This window comes from Panthera uncia, chromosome B4 (genome assembly GCF_023721935.1).
Source record: "Panthera uncia isolate 11264 chromosome B4, Puncia_PCG_1.0, whole genome shotgun sequence".
Classification (NCBI taxonomy): Eukaryota; Metazoa; Chordata; class Mammalia; order Carnivora; family Felidae; genus Panthera; species Panthera uncia.
In genome coordinates this window covers 129,896,906-129,924,765 of record NC_064809.1, presented here as the reverse complement: position 1 = coordinate 129,924,765, position 27,860 = coordinate 129,896,906, and the positions used below count along the sequence as shown (strand labels likewise).

General features: G+C 49.1%; 2 protein-coding genes across 19 annotated transcripts in view; both read right to left on the bottom strand.

Moving 5' to 3' along the window:
- Positions 1-11,413, bottom strand: part of TNRC6B (trinucleotide repeat containing adaptor 6B) — a 249,989-nt gene extending 238,576 nt beyond the window's left edge. For 6 of the 18 annotated variants that reach the window (XM_049627539.1, XM_049627533.1, XM_049627534.1 and 3 more), the window contains exon 1: positions 11,150-11,412. The gene's annotated coding sequence lies outside the window, so the exon portion shown is untranslated. The other 12 variants (XM_049627530.1, XM_049627529.1, XM_049627537.1 and 9 more) reach the window with 9 other exon arrangements.
- Positions 11,414-25,001: 13,588 nt separating this feature from the next.
- FAM83F (family with sequence similarity 83 member F) overlaps positions 25,002-27,860 on the bottom strand; it is a 33,205-nt gene continuing 30,346 nt past the window's right edge. Inside the window, exon 5 of the mRNA XM_049627560.1 lies at positions 25,002-25,309. Coding sequence (XP_049483517.1) covers positions 25,260-25,309 — 50 coding nt within the window. The 3' untranslated portion in view covers positions 25,002-25,259. The remainder of the gene's footprint in view (positions 25,310-27,860) is intronic.

The following is a 27,860-nucleotide window of genomic DNA, read 5'->3' as shown; positions in this document are numbered from 1 at the left end:
AGAAATATTGTATATGCCAACAAAGTACAGGTATCCCACAGCTGTAACTGAAAACAGCTTACTGATAATGGATAAAAAAAGATGGGAAGAGATGGGATGGATTGGGGGAAAGGAGGCAATACTTAAGAGTAACAGGTCTGGGGGGCAGTCATTTAAGCATCCAACTCTTATTTTTGGCTCAGTCATGATCTCACGGTTGTGAGATTGAGCCCTAATGGGGCTCTGTACTGGGCGTGGAGCTTGTTTAGGATTCTCTCTCTCTCCCACTGCCCCTCCCTACTCCTCTCAAAAAAAAAAAAAAAAAAAAGTAACAGAGCTGAGGAAAAGGTATGGAAGGAAGACAAGAAAGCAAAGAGCCAGTGAACTAAAGAGGAATAAAATGAAGGAAAATGGGCTAGATTTATGTTCAACAAATCTTCCTTTCTTAATTATGGTTGAGAATCAAATTAAACTAATGCTAGTTCAATAGACCAATTGGAGACTTACAGACATGTAACAACTTTTTAAAAAAAAATGTTTATTTTTGAGAGGTTGTGGGGGGAGGAAGGGCAGAGAGAGAGGGAGACAGAGGGTCCCAAGCAGACTCCGCACCATCAGTGCAGAGCCCGATGCGGGGCCCAAACTCACGAACCTCAAGATCATGTTCCGAGCTGAAGTCGGAAGCTTCTGACTAAGCTACCCAGGAGCCCCAGCCAATTTAACAACCTTCAAGCTGTAAAAATGTACACATATCCAGAGGCTCTTCTAGATACTGCTTTCTGATCTCATCCCTTTTACTGGTTCATCATCTGGCCCTTGGGAGATGGATCAACACTCACCTCAGGCAGTCAAGCAAGAGGTCACTTCCTTTACTCTGCTTTTACAGATAAGCTCAAATGAGTCACCACTTTCTAACTCCATCTGATATCATTTGCATGGTTATAGGTACAGTGACAAGCACCATTCTGGTTTATGACTAATCTTCTTTGAATGGTACTTTTTTTTTTTTTTAAGTATAGTTGACACTGAATGGTACTTGATAATGCTTTTATGAATTCAAATATACAGAATCGCATCATTATTTCTAAAATCATTTCCAGTTCTGAAATGCAACGTAATCTAAGAATCTGAGTGTAACATGTCACAGCCTGTAAGTCAGCCATTGGCCCTGTACCCCAAGACCAGCTTTATAAAGCACACCGCTTCTCCATATAGCTGTCTTCTCCATATACTAAATGTGTTCCTTTGTACCTCTGCACAGGCTGTTCCCTCTGCTTCTGCCTGAAATGCCCTTTTCTTCCATGACTTACTGGGAGTGTCTCCCTCCCTGGAAAGGCTTTCTTGACCTCCAGTTGTATTGATGACTTTCCTTTCCCCCCCTGCCCCATCCCTTGTACTGTCTCTCACAGCATGTATTACACCAACTGGAACTCATCTGTGTCCAAGTCTGTCACACCCACTTGGCTGTGCACTCCCCGGGAGCAAAGATCTCTTCTCATCCCATTCTTGTAGTCCTAGTGTCTAAGAGCATTCAGCACATGTACACATGCAAATGTTCAGTGAAACTGTAGCCATCCTAGTCCCTAGCATATAAAAAGATTTTAATTTTTAAATTTTTTTTAGGATTTTATTCTTAAGCAATCTCTACACCCAACATAGGGCTTGAACTTATAACCCAGAGATCAAGAGTCACATGTTCCACTGACTGAGCCAGGAATAACCATTCTGATCATTTCTACTAATAAGGATTAAAAGGACACTCATTAGTAACTAAGATTTCCAGACATATTAAAAATTTTAATAACAATATTCTTTCTGTAATCTTAAAATGTTTATCTATTATAACCAGTAATTTAAAAAACACGAAAAGAACCTGGAGACAACTTAAAAAGGAAAGCCCCTTCCACCCCCATATATTTAAACCATTAAAATGACCACTTTTTTTAATGACTACTTCTTTTAATTCTATTTTTAGTTTTAGTTCTCTTTCCTAACTTCATGTGAAAAAGATTTATGAAGACCTACTATGTGTAACTTACAATGCCAGATACTGGTTATACAAACGTGAAAAAAATCGAAGTATTTTTATTCACGTAGCTATGTTCTAGCAAATAAATAATATATAAATGAAATGATTATTTCATTACAATTCTATTAAGTGCTCTGAGTGTTTAAAAAAATTTTTTTAATGTTTATTTATTTTTGAGAGAGAGACAAGAGTACAAGCCAGGGAGGGACAGAGAGAGGGAGACACAGAATCTGAAGCAGGCTCCAGGCTCTCAGCTGTCAGCACACAGCCGGACTCGGGGCTCGAACTCACAAACCAGGAGGTCATGACCTGAGCTGAAGTTGGACAGTCACCCAACTGAGCCACCCAGGCGCCCCAAGTGCTCTGAGTTTTTAAAAGAAACACATCAAGGGACACCTGGGTGGCTCAGTTCGTGGAGGGTGTGACTCTGGATCTCGCAGTTGTAAATTCAAGACCTACGTTGGGTGTAGAGATTACTTAAAAAATAAAACCTTAAAAATTTTTTTGTTTAATGTTTATTTTTGAGACAGAGAGAAACAGAGCATGAGTGGGGGAGGGGCAGAGAGAGAGGAAGACACAGAATCTGCAGCAGGCTCCAGGCTCCGAGCTGTCAGCACAGAACCTGATGCGGGGTTTGAACCCACGAACCGTGAGATCGTGACCTGAGCTGAAGTCGGACCCTTAACCGATTGAGCCACCCAGGCGCCCTTTAAAAATTAAAAAAAAAACAAAAACAAAAAACAAAAAAACGGGGGGGGGAGCACATCTAATTTGGGGTGAGGGTGATTAGGAAGTCACTAAGGAAGTGTCATAAATTGAGCTCAGAGGATTGAAGAGGCATCAACTAAGGTCAGGGTGGGGGGGCTTCCAAGCTATGGAAACAGCAAGTGCAAGGAAAAAACTTTGAGCGGAGAGGACTATGTATTTCAGGAACCAGAAGGGGGTCAGTGTGGTGAGAGTTCAGGCAGCAAAGGGGAGAGTGGCAGGAAAGAAGGTAGGGTGTTCACTGGGTATTCAGTGAACAAGACAGACCAGTGATTTATGAAGCTTATATTCCAAAAAGGGTATGGCAGGGCTTTTGGGACTCATTAACAGTTTTAAGCAGGGGACAAATATGATCAGATTTACACATGTGTTTTGAGTGTCTTATACTGAGGTAGAACATATATTGAATAGATATTTGGTTTTAAAAAACTATTCTTTTTGCAGCCTCAACAATTCTCTGAGGCAGAGAATTCCCTGCTTACAAAAGAAAAAACGGAGGTTTTGCAAAGCTAAGTAATTTATTTGAGGTTATTTATTCAATAAACACTTGAGAGCCTACAATATGGCAGGCACAGTACAGTGAGTACTCAGGGATGCAGAGATGAACACAACAGTCTTGCTCTTTAGAAACTGATAATCTAGTGAGAGAGACAGACCTAGAAACATGACATAGGGCAGTCTGTGCTAGAAATGGGTAAAATAAAAAGGAGCAGAGAAAAATGAAATCTTCCTAGGAAGAATTAATCATTTCATCTCTGTGTTAAAAGAGCATTTCTTTCACACTATTATAGTTTTTAATTCTCATTCATTCCTGTGCTTGAAGCATAGTAGGTACCCAAGCAAATGTCTGCAATACAAACCAACCCAGGACTTTTAACTCCTGGGCAGTGCCTTTCCAAAACCAACTGCGCTTCTAACTCTGGAAGGGTATGCATTAATTCCAAGGAGTTCTTCTGAAGCTGCTTTCCGAGCCAGTTTACAAACCACAAAAGAAAATAAGTCTCATTAAAGCCAAACCTTGGGGCGCCTGGGTGGCTCAGTTGGCTGGGCATCCGACTTCAGCTCAGGTCATGATCTCACAGTTAGTGAGTTCAAGCCCCGCATCGGGCTCTGTGCTGACAGCGCAGAGCCTGGAGCCCACTTCAAGTTCTGTGTCTCCCTCTCTCTCTCTGCCCCTCCCCACCCCTGTTCTCTCTCTCTCTCTCTCAAAAATAAATAAACATTAAAAAAAAAAAAAAAAAGTCAAATCTCATTTCTGACCCAGCCTGAAAACCCAAAATATCTAAACAGTTATATTTTAAAATCTTTATTCAACTTTTTAAACATCACTAATGGGCTGTAACAAACATTTTAAGGAATCTCTATGCCCCCAACATGGGCACCTCAATGCCCCCAACTTCAGGACCCCAAGATAAAGAATGGCATGCTCTACTGATTGAGCCAGTCAGGTATCCCTGAACAGTTATTTTTTAATTTTTATATTTTTTAAGATTTTATGTTTTGAACTAATCTCTATATCCAAAGTGGGGCTCAAACAACCCCAAGACCAAGAGTTGCACCCTCTTCTGACTGAGCCATCCAGGCACCTTCATTGAGAAGAAATGTTCCTATGAAGACCATTGAGAAAATATTGTATATACTCCTTCATAATTCATGATCTCTGTCCTCAAAGGACTTATATTCTAGTTTCTATTTGGAAAGATAAAATATAGAACACAGAATAAAACAACATATAAGGTAGCATTTGTCCATTTAAAGTATTTATAGACTGCCTACTATATAGGCCAGGTCAGGAGCTGTCTTGGGATGCAAAAATGAGTAGGACAATAGCCTGCCTTTGAGGAACTCATAGTTGTATGGGGGAGGCCAACAATACAGTAGCTCCGAATGATCAGAGCTCTATTCAGCAGGTACACACAGATGAGAACACAGAGGCTGTGTACAATCGCCATCAGTTCCAGTTCATCAGGCACTTATTTCCACTGGTCAGTGCCCATCCCTTGTTAAATATCAGTTATTAAAATATCTTTTTTACTTTTATTTTCTCTTAAATGTTTATTTTTGAGAGAGAGCAGAGGAGGGGCAGAGAGACAGAGAGACTGGGGATCCAAAGCAGGCTCCGTGCTGACAGCAGAATGCTCGATGCGGGACTCGAACTCACTAACCATGAGATCATGACCTGTGCCAAAGCTGGATGCTTAACTGACTGAGCCGGTGCCTCTAAAATATGTATATATTTTTTATGTTATTATTATTTTTAAGTTTATTTATTTATTTCGAGAGAAAGAGAGAGAAAGCGCACGTGGGGGAGGGGCCGAGAGTAGGAGACAGAAGAAGAATCCCAAGCAGGCTCTGCACTGTCAACACGGAGCCCAATGAGGGACTCGAACTCTCAAACTGCTAGATCATGACCTGAGCCAAAACGAGGAGTCGGTCACTTATCTGACAGAGCCACCCAGGAGCCCCTAAAATATATTTTTTTAATGGTTATCTATTTTTGAGAGAGAAAGCACACGTGCGCGCAATCAGGTAAGGGGCAGAGAGAGGGAGGGAGACAGAGGATCTGAAGCAGGCTCTGAGGTGTCAGCAGAGCCCAATGTGGGGCTCAAATTAATAAACTGTGAGACCATGACCTGAGCCGAAGTCGAATACTTAACCAACAGAGCCACCCAGGCGCCCCCAGTTATTAAAATATTTTAACTTTACTTTAAAAAAAAAAAAATTTTTTTTTTAACGTTTATTCATTTTAGAGACAGAGAGAGACAGAGCATGAATGGGGGAAGGTCAGAGAGAGAGGGAGACACAGAATCTGAAACAGGCTCCAGGCTCTGAGCTGTCAGCACAGAGCCCGATGCAGGGCTCGAACTCACGGACTGCGAGATCATGACCTGAGCTGAAGTTGGTTGCCCATCCGACTGAGCCACCCAGGCGCCCCTTTTAACTTTACTTCAAATTATAAGCAAAATGAGAATTACCGTAATTACTATATGAAAAAACAGTGACACGCACACAAAAATAATGTTAAAGGGTTAGAGGAAACGGTGAGAACTGAACTTTAGAGATACCTTGGGATCCCCAAGCAAGGAAGGTTTGGGTGTTTGAAGAGGAGCTGGCTGTAGATACGGGGAATACAGTTATCAAAGGCCAGCAGCTGGAACTACATAGGTAGAGCTCTCCAACTGAGGAGCACACAGCTTAGGGCTGTGTTGTCCAACACAGTAGCCACTAGCCACATGTGGCTACAGAGCACCTGAAATGTGGTTAGTCTAATTTGGGATGGGGTAAGTGAAAAATCCACTCCAGATTTCAAAGACCTAACACGAAAACAAAACAAAACAAAACGAAAAGGAATGTAAAGCATCTCACTGTTTTTTTACTGATCACACGTTTACATAAAATATTTGGGGTATACCGAAGTAAATTAAATGTTATGAAAATCTATTTCACTTTTTCTGCCTTTTCAGTGTGGCTCACATTTGTGGCCTGCAGTCCACTTCTACTGGACAACGCTAGTCTGAGGCACTTGAAATAACAAGCTAGAGTTTAAGCCCTCTAGGCAATGAAACAACCACTGAAGGTTTTCAACCATAAGTGCCTGTGCTAGATCTGGGGAGGGGACAGGAAACAGAAAGTGCTGTTTCAGGAAGATTCGTGTGGGGGCAATCTGTAGGATCAAGACCCTAGAGGCAGTTGTCAATGTCAAAAGGCTGGCAAAGGTCGAAGGGTAAGCAGGCTCAACTGGATGGTACACAAGGTGTTTGGCGGTCACACGCTGGGTGGAGAGAGGAGAAATCCAGAGCAGGGTGAGGTGAGGGAAGAGTGAGCTGCAAGCCCTGGCCCAGCCTGGATAACCAAGGTGCACTGCTGAGCGGACTGAGCAAGGTCAGCCACAGTTTAGCTTAGATCTAGTGGAGGGTCAGGGGTTAGGGGTCAGGGCTCCCAGGCAGAGGTACAATTCAGAAGAACAGGCCCTGTGTCCTCTTCAGCAATTTCAGATCTAGCTCTGTGTGGCAAGACTTCCAACAGTGAGATCAAGTCCCAGAGAAGGTAGGAGTAGAATGCAAGGCTACCAGAAACTACAAGAGGGCAATAAATTATAAAAGCAAAGCCCAGACTCACAACACAGCCAACGAATATTTACTGGGGGTTTGCCGTGAGCCTGAAGCTTGGCTGGCTCTGGAGACAAGAGAAACAAAACAGACGTGGTCCTGAATCACAAATTGTGGCGACAGCTACGAAAAAGGAACAAGAGATCTGGGAGACCTGACTGAGGGTGGACTGGGGTGGTGGTGGGAGGCCATAAAGGAGAGCCTCTCTGAAGAAGTGACATTTTAATCACAACCCTGGAGGCAGGTGGGTGAAGATTAAGGGGGAAGCAGGGGAAGAACAGCCCAAGCCAGGAAAGTGGTGCGTACAAAAACCTTGAAGCTGCGAAGAAAAGGTCTGGGTAATTCAAGGAACTGAAAGAAAGACTGCGTAATTAGGACATCAGAAAGGGGGGTGGGCCATAAAAGAGGTAAGGGAAGGCTGGAGGGGCAGGCAGAGGCCAATCGTTCAGAGTCTCATAGGATGAAAAATAAAATCCCAAATGGGCCTCAGTACAGCGGGAAGCCACAGGGGTTTTGACCAGAGAAGTGGTCTGATCCCCATGGCGTTCTAAGTACTCCAATTACCTATACTCTGCTCAGACTACTGAATGGGAGCCAGCTTGGCAGCAAAGAGGCAGGAGCCAATATTTGTAGCTGAGTAGCAGGATTCCAGGTCTGGGATAAGAGAGTTTATTATTGGGCCCTCCGAGTGTTCCAGGGTCGCCAGCAGGGAGGAGGATGGCATCACCAAAAAATACAGAAAAATCGGATAAAGAGCTGGCTTAGGAGGCAAAGTTAAACATAACTTTAAACGTATGAAATATGAACAAATAGTGAAGAATTCTAGCAGTAAATGTTGCTGTTTTGGAGTATGGGAAGAGAGGTCAGACGTGGATATTCAGGTTAGCAGATACAAAGGTGACAGTTTAAGTCCCAAAAGTAAATAACATTTTCCAGGAGTAGAAAGAGAAAAATAAAACAACAACAAAAGGAGCCTAAGTCTGATCCTTGGTGTTTATCTCTGGGATAGAAGTCAGGAGAAAGAAGTCCTCATACTATATCAAAAGGGATACAGTATGAGGAGGAACTTTTTGGGAGAGGGTGAAACCATCCTGATTGTCGCGGTGGTTACACGAATCTATACCTGTGTTAACATTCATAGAACTGTACACATACTAAAAGTTAATGTTACTGTATGTTATTTTTGTTTTTAATTTGAGAGAGAGAGAGGATGGGGGAGAGGGTCAGAGAGAGAGAATCCCATGCTCCATGTTCCATGCTCAGCACTGAGTCTGACGTGGGGCTCCATCCCATGACCACGAGATCATGACCTGAGCCCATATCAAGAGTCAGATGCTCAAATGACTGAGTCACCCACGCACCCCACTATATGTAATCTTTTAAATAACGTTTTTTAAAAAGGTAGGGATAGTCAAAAGGACTGCTGCAGGGAGACATAAGAGGATAAATCCCGAAAAGATGCTCTGGGAATTTTAACCATTAGGTAATTGGCAACCTTGGAAAAAGCCTCAGCGAGTGGTAAGGCTGGGAGCCAGGCTGCAAAGGTTCAAAGAAAAACTTGAGCAGTGAAGAGAAGCAGTCAGTACAGCCTCCTCTTTTAGAACTCTGGGGATGAAAGGAAGAACAGAATGGCACACAGCTCAAAGAGATAAGGGGAACTGGAAGATTCAGCAAACTGGCAGAGCCAACCTTCTACACCATGAGTTGCTCCATTTCCGTATTCTTCTAGAATGTGCATTTTGCACATGAATTATTCACTTTATTATTGTCCTGTTAAACTAAAACCGCTAAAACAAACCCAAAATCATTGCACTTTTAACTCTGCTCCTTAGTTAGCTGACATTTACTGTGCTTCTACTATGTGCCAAGTACCATGTTAGATACAAAAGTGAGTAAGGCCTGGTCCTTGGAAGAGTACACAGGGTTTATCACCATCACAAGGTACTGGAGTGGAGATCTGCACAAAGGGCTCTGAAAGCCTTAACCTTCTGAATTAAATGCATTTCTATTTACCTTTATGAAAAAACCAAACAGGGAAGAAATGAAGACAAAGCATGGATGCAATTTTGTAAAAATGTTAATTTCTAAAAACTAAGAATGAGTTTAACATTAAATTCTTTTTTAAATTATTTATTATTTATTTATTTATTTTGAAAGAGTGAGAGAGAGCTTGAGGGGTGAGGGGCAGAGAGGGAGACAGAATCCTAAGCAGCGCAGAGCCCGATGCGGGGCTCAAACTTACCAACCTCAAACCGCGAGATCATGACCTGAGCTGAAACCAAGAGTCGGGAGGCTCAATGGACTGAGCCACCCAGGTGGCCTAACGTTAAATTCTTAAGTCAGGTATGGGCAACCTAACATCAGTGGCACTTGCCTTTTCTTTTCCTGTCTACCTTCTGCCTTTCTTCCCATGGATAATTTAGGAGGCAAAATGGAATAAGCACAGACTTTGAAAACAGACAGACTTGAGACTAAACATGGTTCTTCGAGGATCTTTTTCTTATCCATAAAACAGTAATGACACCTTCCCCACAGGCTTGAGAGAAGGATTAGGAAAAAATATAAAGAGGTTGGCATATGAGAAGCAGGCAGTGAATGTTGGTTAACGTTACTATCATTTGAACAAGTGGTATTTTTCTGATTTAAAACATTTTTAAGGTCTTCCATTTGAATGAGGAAAAAAATTATTTTTTCAAGGGCATGATGTTCATAGGCTACCTTAGAAATGCAGCTTGGTAATTCCCTCTTAAGTCCTATCAGAAACTATTCTGCTCAAATACATGATGTTGGGGACACACACTTAAAAACGGCCAAGAACCAAGAAAATATAAAGGCATCGTTATTATCATCGCTGTTTCCCGAGTGGGACAAACCGGTCCGATTTGTGCTCTGGACCCCTTGGTGCAGGGATCGACCTACGTTCATACCCCTCCCACTACCTACCTACAGCAAAACTGCACCAAGTAGAGGTGCAAGGCTATGTGCTAAAAGTTCTTAGAAAACGCATTTACATAACACCACCAAGAGTATGTACAGTTGCAAAGCCAAGATCATTGATGCTTCTCCCAATCAACAGGAAGCTATCATCCATTGAAATTCCCCACAACAATGAAGGAAACAGCCTCTATTGTTCAACTTTCACAAAATGCTAAGATGCAAAAATTTCTACACCTTATGTCCGTACGCTTAACTACTAGGGTGAGGAAAGGCAACCAATGACGTTTTGTTCACTATGGAGAAGTATCTCTGGCCAATTGTGTTGCATAATTTTGCTTCTATCGTAACACAAATGACCAACTTGAAATTCCCCTTATCCCTCGCACAATTTTTGCATAGGTGCTAAAAAGTAATAAAACAGCCAAAAGACACATGACATGGCAAGGAAACTTAAAAGCCCGACTGGTACACTGTGCCGAAAGAACTGAGGATAGGCTGGTCTTTAAGAAGCTACCGTCACTGGGTATCTTGAGCCACTTTAGGGTATTCAGCCCACCGGTATAAGCCCGCTAGCTTGAACCTAAGGGAAGCCAGCCCACAGGAAGACCGAAAACACTCCTCGTGCTGTTTCGTCCCATTTCCTCGTGGAAAGTCTGAACCGCCTCTCGAAGGTGGCCACACACCGCAGGGCTCTGGGGTGAGGGGCGGGAGCGGGACCCCACCCCCACCCCCGGCCGGGATTAGGCGGGGGGACGCATTCCCGCCGACACGCGGGTCCCACACAGGCCTGACGCCTCCCTCTGCCACCCGCCAGGCAGGGGGCCTGACGCGCCTCGGCGGGCCCGGCTCTCCGCCGCGACGGGGCGTCTCTCCCCGCCCGGAGGCCCCCCAGCGACGGGAAGCGAACCCGACTCGACCAGCCCACCCGGAAGCCCTCCCCCAGCTCACACCTGCTGGCGCGTGACGCCCGGAGCCGCGCGCGCCCGCCAGCCCCGGCCCTGCCATTCGGGGCGCCTCTTCCCTGCACGCCGGACGTCGCCCGCGTCCCTCCCCGCCCCGGGGTCAAACCCACCACACGCCCGCCCCCACGGAGCGCGCGCTCAACGCCCCCGCCCCCGCCGGGGCCCGCGCGCGCTCCCGCCCCCCCTCCGGCCCTGTCCCCGCCGCGCGCGCTCACTCGCGAGGACACGCACACGCTGCGACTCAGCTTGACAGGCCGGCCCGCGCCGCGCGCTCCCGCGGGCGTCCTCGCCCACCTGGCCCTCCAGCTCTGACTGGGCGGTGCGCGGGGGGAGGGGAAGGGCGGCAGTGGCCGTCGGTCCTCACTCACCGCCGAGCCGCGCCGGCTCCGAGTGCGCGGCGTTCCGCTGTGAGGCGATGCGCTGCGATGCGCGCGGTCCCCGCTTCTCCGCAGGCTATGGAGGCGACGTAGTAGGGGGACTGAGGGGCGCGGGGGGGTCACTCCCTCCCGCTTCACCTCCCAGAAACACGGGGACCCCAGAAACTAAAAACAAAATAAACAAACTTTCCCCTCCGCCTCCCTCCCCCAAAACCACAACACAAACACTCGGGGGCCCGCCCAGAGTCCCACTCCATTGGCCACAGGGAGGATGCTTCCGGCTCTCACTGGCTGGCTTTTATGCCCATCAAGCTGCTGTTCCGCCCCTCCAATTCCTCGCCGCTGCCGTCGCCCCTCATTGGTCAAGTGCTTCCCGTTTGACGAGCTACGATTGGCTGAACTGCCTGCGCCAATCATTCGGGGACACACCCCCTCAGCATCCCAGAGGCCGCTTCCTTGGTCGCGGACCCGGAGAGGCGAAGGGGAAACTAGAGCATGATGGCGGCCGAGCTCACTTGGCGCAACCATCGTCTTTTTTCCTTTTTTAGCTCATTGGTGCCTCGCTCTCGCGCTGCTTCCACTGAGCTCCTCTCTCCATCCAGTATTGCCTAATAACGGAATCTATACGCGCCGGCTCCTTGATTTATCCCCTTCGAAGTGCTGAGTGTGGGCTGGTTGTACGTCATTGGACTGCCAGAATGTCACTCCCTAGTCAAATCTTCAAGCTATTGGTGGGACAGCCAGAAAACCCGTCCAACAACAAGGGCTAGTGCCATTGGTTTGACTCCACAGAGTTCTTTCCTGGTATCTTATTGGGCAAATAGGCGCGTCAATCAGCTCTGGATTCCCTGTGCTACAGTTAATTGTTGGCTGGGAGTTTGTATGACTCTGGTCGTTTGGGCCCATAATTGACGATAATAATGACCATCGTTTATTTTGTGCGTACTTTGTGCCAACTACCGTTCTGATTTCTTTGCAGGGATTATCTGGTTAAACGTGTGAGTTTTACATTGTCTAAATTTTACAGTTAGAAAACTAAGGCTCCAAAAAGGTTAGGACACTTGCCCAAGGTCACCGAGATAGAGAGTAATTAGTGAACCGGCATTTGGAGGGTAGGAGGTCTGACTCCAGAGCCTACCCTCTTTTTACTGTAGTGCCTCTCCCTTCGTCCAGAATCTTACCTGCCAGCCAAGATATCTTAAAAATATTTCATTCCTAATGCAAGTTCCCCCATCAGTTTCCAGAGGTGACATTGTGGGAGACTAAAGCTATGGAGAGGTTGTCATTGCCACCACCGCATTCTCCTCTGGCACCCATTCTTCCCTATCCTAAAGGAAACCGTCTTGGTGTTTCCTGACCAGAAGCTCATCTACCTCTATGTTTATTTTCTCAGCTCTATAAATGAACATTTCCACATCCTTGTGTGCCAAGCCACCTTCCCCAAGCCCCACTCATCTATCTTCAGCTCACTCTTTAGGGAGAGACCTCAAGAACCAGAAGCAAGAAGAAAGAGAGTCGAAAGAGAAATAAAGAATAAATCGCTTTAGAAATAAATAATTTATTGCATGCAAATGGAACAGCCCTTCAGCTCCTGGGAAGCTTCCAGAGTGGCCCCTGATGCAGTGCAAGACGTGTGCTCCTGGCTGGTGGCCACTAGATTCTTTTTCTGTGGCAGCTTTCAGCGAAGTGAATCCAACATTCCAGCCAGGGGAGGGCAGGATGCTTAGAACCCAATGCCAAAGAGCCGGCCCCAGCCTCTGGGACTGAAAGGATCTCCAGAAGCACAGTTCTGGACTCCAGCCCACATTCCGTCTCAGGTAATTAACATTTTACCATCCCAAATCCCCATCCCCTGTAGCTTCAGTAGGATCACCGCCCTTGTTTCGCTTCCTGATCCAAGCTGTTGTGTAACCTTGTTGGCACTGCTTTAGTAATAAAACAACCACTGTAACACTGTAATGCTCAACACTTAACAGACTTTCGGCAGAGGAAGACAAGGCATTTCACAAACATCAATTAAGATTAAATGGCAGGTATTCCTAGGGCAACTGCCAGCCAGCAGGACAGAAGAAAGATCATGAGTCAAATTCTAACAAAGGTCCTAAGAACCTGATCCTTATAACTACATGCTCATACCCCATACTAGCATTCCAGTATGGGGATTCTGAACCAGAAAACACAATGAATGAGAAATGTTCAGAGTCCAAAGCCTTCCTTATCTTCATATTTGGTTCTTTGTAACTCTTTTAACCCTTAAACCAGGGGTTGGTTTTATAATTGATTGTTGGACATATCTGTCTCCCCAACTCAGTTATAAGTTCCTTGAAAACAAATGGTTTCTTTTTCATCTTTTTTTTTTTAAGTTTATTTACTTATTTTGAGAGAGAGACAGAGCGCATAAGTGGGGGAGAGGCAGAGAGAGGGAGGGAGAGAATCCCAAGCAGGCTCCGTGCTGTCATCATGGAGCCCAATGTGGAGCTCAAACGCACAGTGAGATCATGACCTGAGCCAAAACCAAGGGTCAGACGCTTACCTGACTGAGCCACCCCAGGTGCCCCTGTTTTTCATCTTTGTATCCCTTAAATGGTTCTGATTATAAAAGGTCCCCAAACAAATAATTATTCAGTAAATGTTTATTGTGTCTGTGGGCACTTTCCTAAGGTACAAGGGCTGCACAGATGAATAAAATACCTCTGCCTTCAGGGACTGCAAATCTGGTGGGGGTGGCCAAAATGTAAACAGATCATCACAGTGCAGGTGACTTGGAAGAACATGGGAGGGACATGGGACTCAAGCTTGGTGGGGCAGAGCTGGCTTCCTGGAAAAAGTGACATCTACGAGGAGAACTGAAGGATGAAATGCGGTTAGCTAGCCAAGGGGCTGATGATGTGTAGTAATCTGCAACGTTTGCTCTCTGCGGGCAGGGAGCAGGAGACGAATATCCAGGAATGGTCGAAGCCTGGTCTCCCATAACCTTGATTTTTGAGGGCCTTCAGCTGTCTATCCCCTCCACCTCCTTGTGCTTTCCCCCGCCCCCCGGAGAAAGCAGAAAGCTGGAAACCCTGTCATATTTGCCCACTTGAGAAAAGGAAAATGATTTCCAAGTAAGATTGCTGTTTTTCTGATCACAAAGGTAACACTGAGTAAAAGATCTCAGACAGTATAGAAAGTTTTAAAGTAGAAGAGAAAAGCTCTCTCAAATCCCTACAAGAGCCAACTCCTTTTAAAAAGAGTATCTTCCCAGATTCTTCATGAATAGACCCACACATGGATTTCTTCTTCCAACAAACAGTGGAGTGTGGTTTAACGTGTGCACCCTGAGATCTCATTGCTCGGAACTGCGACTTTGGGTGGGGCCCATCCTCACTTTCTATACTTATGGGAAGGAGGCCAATAAATCAACCAAATATTTATTGTGGAGGATGATGGTTTCAAATTCCTGTTGCAGCAAATGACAAATTACCACCTGTTATGGAACTTTGGGGCTTGCTCAGGCTAGTGTAAAGTCAGTGAGTTGGGGGGGAGGGTTCGCTATGTCCACGGCCCTGGGGTTTATGGGTATCCTTTGGTGGCTGTGGAATCAATCCATGCCCTGAAAAGGCAGCCCAGGTCAGAGAACAGCATGCTAGAGTGCTCTCCTATGCTGTCTTTCTCATTTCTTCTCTGCATGCTACTTGGGGAAAATATTTTTTGTTTGTTTGTTCCAACTCACCCAGCTTTGAGAGTAAAAAAAAAACTTGTCAAGCCCTGCACAATTGTATTTAGGCCAAGTGCAGTATGTTCTTGGAGTGCTATACTATTCTTAGAGCTCTATATGTGGTATTCTATACAGCTGGCTTTTTGCTGGAAGGGAAGGCAGATTTAATGAGTGATAGCTGCCTTGGATGGCTACCAAAAGTGCTCTAAGCCATTCCAAGCAACAGGCCTTCCTTTTTTCCCTTGAGAGATTGCTCTGTGATCCCTGAACACATTGCACTGGCCTGGACAAAATCCAATGCAACGGGAATTTCTGCGAACGATTCTGCAATGACCCACAAGCCTGGGGTGACATAGCCAGCTGGATCCGCTCCAGCTCCGATTTCTGTGGCACAGGAGAACCCCATCCACCCTTCTCACTGGCCTCTCATTGCTATGAGACGTTTGGAAGTGTTTGTAAAACATTCTCCGCTTCTCCAAATGTATAACCATGGGAAGATCCCTGTAAAGGAACCTACTGACAGCTGATAATGCTCTCTGGAGCAGTGGGTGTGGCCAGAGCCAAGGCCAAGAGCAGTGGGGGAGGGGAATTTTCTAGAGGGTGCTGATTACACAGGACATGCTCATAAGCATTTATTACATGTCTGGTAGCATTTATTGTGGAGCAAAACCCTTGCGACAGACGCTGTGCCACTTCTAAATCACCTCTCATTTCTTATGACCACACTTCCTGAAAAGCTCCTAGTGAAGCAGCAAGCACTGGACTCCTGTTTGCTGGCCAACTTTAGACCCACAGGAGGTTCACAAGAGAACCAGGAGAAGTGGCTGTTAACAATAGCTACCCTTCCATGAACACTTGCTCGCTGTGTGCCAGACGCGGAACTGAGGGCTTTATGTGGATAGTGGCAGTTAATCTTCACAGCAACCTTGGTTATCCCCATTTTCCAGATAGGGAAACTGAGGCACCGAAGGGCTGACTAATTTGCCCCAGGTCACCACAGGTAATAACCCCACAGCTGAAACCAGACAGTCTGACTCCAATGAGTAAGCTCCTTTCCTCGCTGCTGTGTTGCCCCTGAGACAACACAGTGCAGCCGGGGAGACAACCAGCCTCCAAAGGAACAGTTGCCCTCATAGCCTTTCTTATGTCAACTCCATGCTCGGCTGCCCTACAGACTCGGGGGAAGAGTCAGCTTCTTCCTGGTTAACTTTTTGCCTCTGGTGGTCCTTCTTCTGCCTCCTGGTTGTGAACCGGCTCTCCTCCCACCCTCTTCAAAGCGGCCTCCTCTCTTCCTGCCCCCTTTTTCTTCTATTTTCCTTTTCTCAGCTTCTTAAATAATGACCTGAGGCCATCACCACCGGGGCCCCTTCCTTCTTTAAACCTGGCTTCGGGGCCCTAACTCTCTACCGACACTCCTTTCTCTAAGCTCATCTATGACCTCTTGTGGCCAAGATCCAAGAGACTTGCTCAGTTCTTGTTTCCATGGCTTCACCACTACGTTGTACTCAGAGAATCTTCTCTTGGCTTCCCAAAATAGCCAGCTTCCCTCCTACCTCTACAACTGTCCAGGCTCTTTTTCATACCACCTCTTTCTCTAAGCTCCTTCAAAGGAGTCTGTCTGCTCTTCTCTCCTTATGTTGCCTTCCGGGGGGCGTGGGGGTGGGGGTGGGGAGCTGGGCCATTGTCCTGCCTTTACCTCTAGGACTGCAGATTTTCATCTCTGTCTCCAGCCTTCATTCTGCAGCCAGCTTGCTGCTCATCTTGTGCAAGTCACGTAAACTGAGTGTCCATTTCTTGCCTTCTGAAATGGATATATTGAATCAGATTCGACTCTACAATAATGAGAAAGCCTGGAGTTTTTAAGCACATACCATGCCAGGCGGGACCAGCTACATAATTTGTGGCCATACAAAATGGAAGGAGGGGGCTCCTTGTTCCAAAGCTATTAAGAATTTCAAGACAGCAACAGCAGAACATTAAACCAACATGGGACCCTTCAGCTTTTAAGTGTGGGGCCCTATGGGACTGCGGAGGTTGGCTGTCCGAGAAGCCAGCCCTAAGTGCCAGTCACTATTCTAACAATTTTATATGGGTTAACTCAATCAGTCCTCATAACAACCTTCAGAGGTGGAATCAGATAAGGAAACTAAGGCAAAGAGAGGTTAAATAACTGTCCAAGATCATGTTTTTTAATCGGAGCTGAGAAAAATACCCGTTGGTCGCTGTTGTTGTGAGTCACACAGTAAAGGATGGTTTCCTTCCCTGAGACCCTAAACGGCCACGCCTGTCCCTTCCTCTGTGATTTTGCTGCCCTGGATGCCCCTCCCTCCTTCAGTACCAAGGTCTACACTTCCTTCAAAGCTCAGTTCCAGTCCCCTCTCCCCTCTAAGTGGCTTCTGGAGCAGAGAACTCAGGCAATCTCTCCTCCCCCAGAGTCTCTAGGTACCCTGTGTAGAGTCAGAGCCACCCCTAGCCTGGTCATGGGACTATTTATAGCCTTCGGAGCACTCACTTGCCCACTGCTTACTGTCTTAAGGCTCACTGATGACCAGTTCTACAAGGCTAGAGAGAAAACTTCTTTAAATCTCTCTCCTCAACCTTATAACAGCTTATGATAGCCTGTCTCACCCACCAGGCTGGCAGGCCTTGAGGGCAAATACTATATCTGAATTTTCACTACATCTTTGATACTTCTAATTCTCTTGAAATAATTCTTTCTCAGCTCTGGACCTTTCCCTGGAACGCCCTACCTCATTCTTTCCTCTCCCATTCACTCACTCCTCAGGTATTGGCTTAGAGATCACTTCCTCCCCTAGGAAGCCTTTCCTGACCTCCACCCATGGATTAAGTGCCTCCTTTAGGCTTCCGCACCACCCTCCCATCCTTCTCCATTATAATGCTCTCCTCCCTGTGTCCATCTTCCCAATGAGGTTATGAACACCTTGAGGGCAGAGACCAGGTCTGTCTTATTACATTGCCTTGTCACGCTAAGTTTGTTTGAACAAATGAATGAAGAAAAGTAAATATTAAATACGTGTTGGTTAAAACTCCGGGCTCTGTTATGGCTCTCAGCACAGGGCTGGGCACCTGATGGATGTTTATGTAAACTTACCAAATGGGTGAAAACCAACAACTCCAGAATTTCTGTGAAGAAGTAGGCTTGGTGGCAGCAATCTGGTTAAAGCAGCAATCTGGATGGTTCCTCTTTTTTTTTTAATTTTTTTTTTAACGTTTATTCATTTTTGAGAGACAGAGACAGAGCGTTAGCAGGGGAGGGACACAGAGAGAGGGAGACACAGAATCTGAAGCAGCCTCCCAGGCTCAGAGCTGTCAGCGCAGAGCCTGACTCTGGGCGTGAACTCACGAACTATGAGATCATGACCTGAGCTGTAGTCAGATGCCCAACCAACTGAGCCACCCAGGCACCCCTGGATGGTTCCTCTTGACAGAATAATGATAAAGGATCCCAGCTGTGACAGTGGGGAGTTAGCGTTAGGCAGAAAAGTGTCCTGGGTCAGGGGTTGGCAAACAAGGGCTTGCCAGCCAAATCTAGCCACTGCCTGTGTTTGCATAGCCCACGAGCTAAGAATGATTTTTGTATTTTTAAGTGATTGGAAAAATTAAAAGAATATCTTGTGACACATGAAAATCATATGAAATCCAAATTTCAGGGTCTAGAAAGTTTCATTGGAACATAGCCACGCCCACTCATTTACACACCAGCTGTGGTTGCTTTAGTGTTACAACAGCGATGGATACCACATGTCCACGAAGTCTAGAGTGTTTACTATCTGGCCATCTACAGAAAAAGTTTGCCCTCCCCCCCATCTTACTTTTACCCCGAGGAGGAAAAGAAATGTGCTGCCCGCTGGCCACAAGGTGTCAGCATCTCACCACGGTGCTTTCAGACACATGGGCTCCTCTAAGGAACCACAGCCAGGACTACTGGTTCTGGGCCTCAGGCCCTTCCCTGCCCTTGAGCAACTCCCAGTCCCCCTGGGCAGCCAGCCTGGATGTAGTTGCAGAGGACTTGGCGTAAAAGCTGAAGAAAGTTAGGGAGGATCTGGAGCCCGTAGGGTATAGGACTGGCTTGGGAAGTCCAGTGGCTTGATACAGGTTGGCAGGCTTTTCTGGATGTGCTGTTTTTTTTATTTGGGGTTCTTTTTTGGTTTGGGTTTAATCTGTATTCTATAAATGAAGGAAATATCTGAACAAACTGATATTGTTTATTTTATCCAAAACTATCAAGAATAGTTGTGGGAGTTTTTCACAACCACATAAGACTGTGGCCCTCTTCCAAACTTGGAAACAACAAACCCACAGCGATGGGGTGGGGGTGGGTATGCACCAGGGAACATGGGGCCCTGCCAAGCAAAGCTGCTCACAAACAGCATCTCTGGCAGGGTTTCTCCACGTTTCTTTCAAAACCTGGGCCTTGAGGGACACCTGGGTGGCTCGGTTGGTTAAGGGTCCAACTTCAGCTCAGGTCATGACCTTGCGGTTTGTGACTTCGAGCCCTGCGTTGGGCTCTGTGCTGACAGCTCAGAGTCTGGAGCCTGCTTTGGATTCTGTGTCCCCTTCTCTCTGTGAGCTCACGCTCTGTGTCTGTCTCTATTTCTCTCTCTCAAAAATAAACACAAAAAAACCCCAAAAACCCAACCCTCAGCCTTGAAACTTCTTCCAGTTGACGGGAATTTAGCCCTGTGTGCCAACCACTCAATGTGAAAGCAGGCAGAGAATCCAGGAGAGAATGTCCTAAGAGGGAAATGATAAATCCCTCACTAGAACACACCGCCAGAAGCATGAGCTGGTAACTAAGCTTCCCTGAATGTTAGCCGCTGTGCTAAGTGCTTTACTCCCCTCGGCCTCTGGAAAGTGGCACCAAGATTATCCCCATTTTACACATAAGGAAACTGAAGTTCCAGGTGGGAGGCAGTTTGCTGGGTCATTTAGCTAGCACGTGGCAGAGTGGGGAATCCAGCGCCAAACTGTCCATCCTGAGGACTATCCTCTGGCCACCATATGCTTCAGCTAAGGTCAAAGCAAACGGCATGCCCCAAAACACAAGCTCTACCAGGGCCTTCCTTGCCCACCCTTCATCCTCAGGCCTATCTCACAGTCAATTGAAGGAACAAATGAATAAAGTCTTCCAAGTGCTGCAGTGAAGTGCCTCTCCTTGTCCAATCACCTAACTTCCAAGACCTTCCAGAAAGAGACGAGCCAGCTCTTCCAGCTGCACTCAGGAAATATGAATCACAGGCCTGGTTCTGGGTTCTTAGCACAGGATGGCATGCGCTTCTCCCTTGCTTGTGCTCAGTGGACCGTGGCCACTGCAGGCACGCTGCCTCTTCTTGCGTTTTCCTCCTTCCTTCCTCTGGGCTCCCCATGCTCTTGCTGGTTTCTGTGGCAGGTCCTAGCTGGTCTCCTGTGACGTGGACGTCTGTTCCCGGAGTTGCTTTGTAGTGGCTGCAGACAATACCTAACTTCTAGCCACTTTACTGGATGAAAACTCGTCTCCAACTGGCTGTCACTTGGAGAAGCCATGTGCAGTAACATTGCTCTAGATGGGTCCACATAACCAGATTCTAGCTCTACCCATGACTTATTGGGTGGCTGGACAAATTTCTTCACCTCAAGGCCCTCACCTCCTCGTCCCATCTTTGTGTTAGCAATTTGAAAGGAAGCATGCCGTCACCCCTGAGCCGCCAGAGGGGCCTGGAGACGCGGCCCACCCAGTCTGGAGCAACTGGGAGACGAAGACTGTCCACTGAGGACACATGCTGAAAGGAGAAGTCTTCCCTGAGGAAAAGATTTGTTTTCCACAGGAGCATTTTGTGTTAGCAGGGGAGGGGCAGAGAGGGAAAGAGATACAGAATCAGAAGCAGGCTCCAGGCCCTGAGCTGTCAGCACAGAGCCAGACATAGGGCTTGAACCCACGAACCGTGAGATCATGACCTGAGTCAAAGTTGGGCGCTTAACCGACTGAGCCACCCAGGCGCCCCATGAAAGACGTAGCAGTTCCCAGGAAATTAGGTAGCAGAGAGCAGAATCCTGTTTGGCCTCCATGCACAGTCTCAGAATGTTGGTAACAAGACTGAAAGGGTCATGATCAATTCTGGAGCCTCTGACACCACCCACGTTGATTAGCCTGGCTTATTATCTGTATCAAGCGGCTGCCAAGTTTTCAATCATTTAACAATGAAGTAGATACTGTGGATATAACAGTGACCCAGACAGATGGACAGAACTACAACTACAACTACGACTTCTGGGTAGGCACCCCAAGGACAGAATGGGTACCTATCAGCTGCTGGCTGATCTAGCAATTGCTCAGCCTAAGAACACACTCACGCGTACACCTGCCAGCTTTCGGCCTTCTCTGGGGTGCATATGCTCTCAACCTTGGTCATGCTCAGCTTGCTAAGCCTGGGGTGCTTGTTCTGCACCAAACCTCCTGCCACTGGAACAGCAGTGTGGACGATTACAGTGACAGCTGCTGGGCCCTCTGGGCAAGGAGGAACGACTGTGGCACACAGCCAGGTGATAAACTACACCCACCGTGCACGGCAGGGCTTGTTTGCTGCTAAGGGGGCTTTGCTGTTGTTTACTTGTGACGCTCCAGGTAAGCAGTTCCCACCTGGCCTGACTTGGAGAGCGTGGAAGTTTCTCTGCTGTCGGCCCTGGCTGCCTTTTGGGGGTGAGGACGCTGTTGGGCAAGCACACGGGAATGTCCAATGGTGCTTTTCCATGTAGGACTTGACTGACGCTAAAGGGAGGGGAACAGATTGGGAGGAAACCTTAACGGGGTGCTCTGTGGAGTGAGGCAGATGTGCGCACATAAACACACCTGTTCTAGGGAGCACAAGGCAGTGAGGAGCTAAGCAAGGTAACGGGAACAAAGATAGAAGATACATGTCGGTCACAGAAAGCAAAATCTTTGGCAAATGAACCCACCTCTCTGGGCCAAGGCGTTCTGGCAAACAAAGGCAACTGCTTTATAGGAGCATGCACACGAAAGCACGTCAGAGAAGCAGCCCGTTGGGCATTAAGGCTACCCAGAGCAGTCTTTCTCAACTGGGTGACTTCACCTCCTGGGGACAGTTGGCAACGTCAGGACACATTCTTGGTTGTCTCATGAGGAGAGGTGCTACTGGCATTTAGTACGTAGAAGCCAGGGGTGCTGTAAACATCCTGCAATGTGTCATTCTCCCAATGGAGAATTTTGTGGCTCTAAAGTGTCACCAGTTTGAAGGTGAGGAGCCCCGAGCTAGAGGAGCAGGCTTAGATCTGCATTTTAGGTGACATGGCAATCCCATGTACCCCCTCATCTGAAAAATGGGAACAAGGCCCGGGCTGCTCATCACACGACTTTGGGAAGCTCAAGCCCCAAACGCCCAAGAAAACGTTTTTGCAACAGGGCTCTTTCCCGAGCTCTTCTTAGTTTGAAGACTGCAGGTGACTGAAGCATCTGGCACAGTCACTGGCATATAGTAGGGGCTCAGTAAATTAAAAAGAAAATCATCATAGAAAAAAAAAAAAGGCCCACCTCCCCTCTCTGGACTGTTTTCTCCACTTTCAAGGGCACCTTTTTTGCCTCTTCTATTAAGTTCTACACAGGCAGAGGTAGTGTTGTTAGGAGAGGCTGTGTTGAAAGCACCCTTGAATGACCAGGGATAGGACTGACCATCCCCAGGGGACACATGGCACAGGAGACTGGGAAGTTTTGCCGACTCTCAAGGGGGAACCTTCAGCCCTGCGCAGGGGTCCTGTACTCCCCGCTCCCACGTGGCAGGATCCAGGTGGCAGCCGCCCCAGGGTCTCGGCCCTCAGCTGCCTCTGCTCATCAGAGGTCAGCGTGCCCAAGCAGCTGTGCCACTTGTTGGCACTCAGCCTACGGAAACTGGACGCAGAGTGGGCAACTTGGTGGTGGGGGGGTGTGGGAGGGCCCCATACCGAGAGCGTTGCTTCATCCCTGCCCCCTCCCGGAGGCCTTCCCTGTGACCGGGCCTGTGAATGCTGCAGCGTGGGTACCAAGGGCATGATCCACCCTTGAACTTATCATCCATCTGAGAATGCCAGATGTATCCTTGAGATGTGAGGAGAGAGGGAGAATACGTCGCCAAGTGTGTGCAAGTGCTGGAGCAGACGGCAGATGCACTAAAAGCCAGAAGCCCAGAGGCAGAACGGAGAGTGGGCCGGGGCCTGGGCAGAGGAGCAAACACCAGGAGCCTCACTTTAGTGCTTCAAGATCCCCAGCAATCTTTGGACTGCTGTCTCGTTCCAAGGCCCTCACAGCCGGAGGGGCTCAGAGGCCATCTTGTCCAGACCTCCAAAGGGGAGGAGGAGACAGGCCGTGGTGGAGGCAGGTGTCCCGCCTCAGCAGCCAGCCCTCCGCCCACTATACGGCGGTGCTTCCTCATGCTCTCCCACCTCCGTGCCTATGAAGAAAGTGAGAAGATCCCGTCTTGGCACGTGGGGAAAATGAGGCAGAAAGGGCAGGCCGGGCTCGAGACTGCAGTGACTGGGAGCTTCCAGTGTGGATCCTCCCACATGTCAGGCCTGGGAAAGAACAGGGCCCGCTTTGGGTCAGGAGAGGGGAAGGGGTGTCGTAGGCCAGCTTCTCTTGTGGGGGGCTGGGCACAGACAGGAAGCCCTTGGGAAGAGCCCTTAGGAGCTGGTCCCTTCCCCGGGCCTCCTGCCTTGTCGCCAGAGGCGTCTACTCTCCCCACCAAGGGCGATCTTGTCCCCCTACCACCACCCTCCACTCCCCCGGTTTCCTCTCTCCCTTCCTTCCCCTCCAGAACAAGCACGTGCCACATTGCCAGCACTTCCCAGGAAGTGTTTAATCCTCATAGAAGCTCAGGGAGGTGGGTTGGGGATCCCCTGCCCCCCCCCCCAACACCCTAGAAGCTAGCCTCAAGATAGGAGCCCCTGGGAACCAGGCTCACCTTTCCTTTCCCTGTTCCCTCCCCTCCTACCACGAGAGGCCAGGTTCTCCAACAACTGCACTGGGCCATCCCACCTCCTGCTTTGCCTCAGTGCCCCCAGTGCCCTCCCTCAAGCCAGCATCTGGGCTCCTCCCCCAGGTGCTGCTGGTGCCCCAGGGTTTTTGCAGAAGGAAAGACACAAAGACAAGAGTTTGGTTCAGAAGAGGCTGAAAGAGGCCACCTGAGGGCGCTTCCACTGGGCAATGCGGGCCCCTCCGCCCCCCCTGTGGCTAGGGCCCCCCAGCAGTCGGCTCTCAGAGCCTGAAGTTTGGCAATTTCTCTGTTGTCCATTCCAGAAATCTCTCCTCAGACCCCATCAGTCACACAAGTGGGGAGGGGGCAATGTGCGACTTTAGGCTGCTGTCCCTGGCCAATGTTGTGGCAATGAGGGGAGGCTAAGGCTCCTAAATGCAGCCTGTCCTTTGGCAGGAGACGAAGGCCGGTCTTTGGCTGGAATGTAACTGGAGCAGGCACACTGGCTGGTGAAGGGGGCTGAGGGCTATCTCAGGGGTGGGGGAAAGGACAAATGCTCTCGTCTGCAGGGCTCAACCTCCCATACTGCTTGAGCCTTCCACTCCCAACCAAGCTCTCTCTCCCTGCCCTGGGCTGCAAATCAAGGCACATTAAAGGGAAGCAGCAGCCCCAGCTAAAGGCACTAGGAGAATCCCCGTACGTGCTTGCAGCAGGCAATAGCCAAGGAGGTCTGGACCACTGGCGCGGAGACTGCTAAGACAGTGGGGAGGGAGGCGAAGGAGACTTCAGTACAAGAGCCCTCTGAATGGCAGAGTCAGATCCTGGCACTGGCTGAGGAGAGGCCTTCCCCTCATTTCACTCTGGGTCTAGTACGGGAGCCTTGCAGGAACCAGGCTGGGAAGGTGACAGCGGCCGGCGCCCTGGCTGCCCTAGCTGCCCCTTCCACCCTGAGTTCAGAGACTTGGGGAAGACTGGCTCCCTGGCTCAGAGCCCCATCCTCTTCCCTCATATCCCACCAAGCCTCTTGGGGGACCAGAAGCACCAGGAAGCCCGGGAAAGGAGAAGTTAGGGGGCTGGGGCTGCCCTGGAGACCCTATCGCATTGGGCTCACCCCATCTGGGGACCTGCAGGGCAAGGCTGGCCCAGTGGAGGGAGGGGGTCTGGCATAAAGGAGAGCAGACATTAGTCAAGCTTCCACTTCATGTAAACAAGAAGGAGTGACCCCTGCCCGGCGGCGACAGTCTCACGGCGGTGGCGTGTGATTGTCTTGATGTGCTGCCGACTCTCACATCTGGGATTGAGGGTCCCTGAGGCCAGGATGGAGGCTGTTGGGCAGGAAGCAAGTAAGGGTCCGAAGTGCAAACTGGCGCAAGGTTTGACCTGTATTCTCCATAGGACAGGGCTGGGGCATCCACAGGTCCTGCCCACTGCTGGCCTGTGTGGCTCAGGAGATCACGCAATTGCTGGCCTTGGAAGGACTGGGATTCGTTTTGCCTGCAGAGACAAGGGACACAGGCAAAGGAGGACGTTAAGTGAAGCGCTCAGCAGACTCGCCTCCCACTCCTCTCCTGTGCACAGCTCAAGCCTCAAATTTGGGGGCTGGGGTCACTGTCTCCCTGCCAAGCTGCTGATCTGGAGTCAGTAGGGCCCCCCCACCCCCAGGAAAGCAAAAGGAAAGGTTCTCCCGGTCTGGTCGTCTCAGCTAGATTGTCACTGATTGGGATATCAAAGGGATCTGCCATCTCCTGACCTCAGCGGTGGGGGCGGGGGAAGGATCCAGAACCCTAATCCACAGCTACAGTCAATGACTTAAAAGTCTCTCCAAGAGGCAGTTTGCCAGAAGCTAATACTGTATGCAGCCTCACAGCTCACAAAGCACAACCAGTCGTTCTCTCAGGTAATCCCGCCTGGGCGGCTGCACTTGGAGAAGGTAGCATTAGCCCTGTCTTACAGCGAGGGACGGGGGGCCACCAGCTCCCGGAGTCAGTGAGCGCCGGCAGCCGCCACAGCCCTCCACATCCAGCGTCAGCTCCTGCCACTGAGCAGGCGTCCCGGGAAGGGGCCACCAGGGTCAGCAGGCTGACTGAGAGCCAGGTACCGTGGCACAGACCACACGTTCAGGGGGGTGGTTTTGAGAACAGAGGATAAGGGAGCGCACTTCACCGAGGGGAAAGGGGGAGAGAACGCTGTTTTTCTCCTGGCCAGAGAAGCCCGTTTCTCCCAGCCCCCTTCCAGCCATTTTTGCTTCCTTTACAATCCCAAGCAGAGAGGCCTGGGGCTCCTTTGGCTGGATCCCTGCTGTGGGAGCTGCGGGGGAAGCAGGGAGCTGGGAGGCAGCCCTGGCCTCCGAGGTGGCCTCTGTCCTCAGGGGCGCTGGCTTGTCTTCCTCCCAGGTGGGAGCTGCTGAGTTATTTCCTGCCGGTCCCTCTCTACACTTCGAGGGTCACCTCCCCTGCGTTCACACCACCTTCCCAGATCACTCCAGCTGTGAATTTAATTAAGGTGGCGGCTGCCTCCTCTCTGGGCCATTAGCAAGGGAGACACTGAACAGGTTCGACTGCAGCAACCCCCCCCCCCCCCCCCCCCCCCAGGCTAACCACCACCTGGTCTGTGTGGACTGGACTCACTCCTCAGGACTTGCTACAGGTCCTGCCTGGCCTCCTTGGGGACCAAGCCTGAGGCGTTTAAGGCTTAGAGGAGGAGGGAGGGGAGCAGGACGACTGTGCCGCCCCCTCCCTGAGGGCTCCAAGGGTCAAGGAGCATGGGTCATCTTCCGAGCCAGGCCGTGTCTGATGCAGCTCTGCCCAAGTGATTACTGCTGCTGTCCCGCAGTCCCCTTGCTGCGGCAATGGACACAGCCATCCCGGCTTCCTCTCTGCAGTGGCTTGTTTTATGTGCTTGGCCTACTGAGCAGATGCTGAGTTCCTCCCCTGAGGCAGCAGCATTTTAGAGGCAGGTAAGTGGATCGATCCCTGCATCAGGAAGCAGGGGCAGGAGTATGGCTTAGAGGAGCCTGCTTCCTAAGACTGAGCTCTGCCCCCGCTCCTGCCCTCCTGCTCAGAGAAGCCGGGAGCGGCAGGGCCGACAGCCCAAGTTTGCCTGGGTGTGCTTCCCACTCGTTCCAGAAAGCTGACAGATGCCTGCAGAGGTTCTTTGGACACAGGATTCATCCGCATGCCTCGGACAGAGAAATTGGTTTGAGGGCGAATTCTCTGTGTTCCGTCATTCCTTCAGTGTCATTCCTTCAGTGCCCATTGACTAAGAGCCCACCATGTGCAGGTGTTCGGCGAGACTGGGGAGAATCAGACCTGCTCAGCTTCACAGGGAAGAAAACATGAACGGCCATGGGCAGTCCAAAGGGAAGGTCAAACTTCAAAGGGAGATAACACTGTAGTAAGACTGAAAGTAGGTGTGGGGGAGGAGGAGGCACCTGGGGCACCAGCCAAGGACCCGTGGGCTCTACCTCCCTATGGGTTTCAGGACTTCATATTCCCCTTTTCTGGAAGATTCGTCTTCTGGATGTCCACACAGCTGTCTCCCTCCCTTCATTCAAGTCTCTGTTCAAATACCCCTTTGTCCCTTTGTCCGAGAGGCCTTCCCAATGACCCTTTATGAAAGGGTCATTGCCCTCCTCTGCCCCTCTCTTTCTAGTACGGTATTCACTCCGTAAGGGCAGGGACTTTGCTTGTTTTGTTCACTGTTGTACCAGGAACTTAGAGCAGTGCTTGGCACACAGCAGACATTGCATAGATATGTACTTGTTGAGTAAAATGTATGACCAGGCAGCGGCAAGCTACTTAAAGGTTCAGACCAATACTAACAATAATAGCGGCATCAATAGATACTGACCGGGTGAGGTACATGCCCTCACTCACCTAGATGGTGATGAAAGCCCTGGCTAGGCCCAAGAGAACCCGGAGGGGCATAGGGATTATGGCATATGCCGGTGAGAATAAGGATGCTTGCCTCTTTTCCAGAACTGAGCAGGATCAGTTCCTCGAAGGATGCTCACCTGGCTCCCCTCACCTTGCTGTGTGGTTGGGGC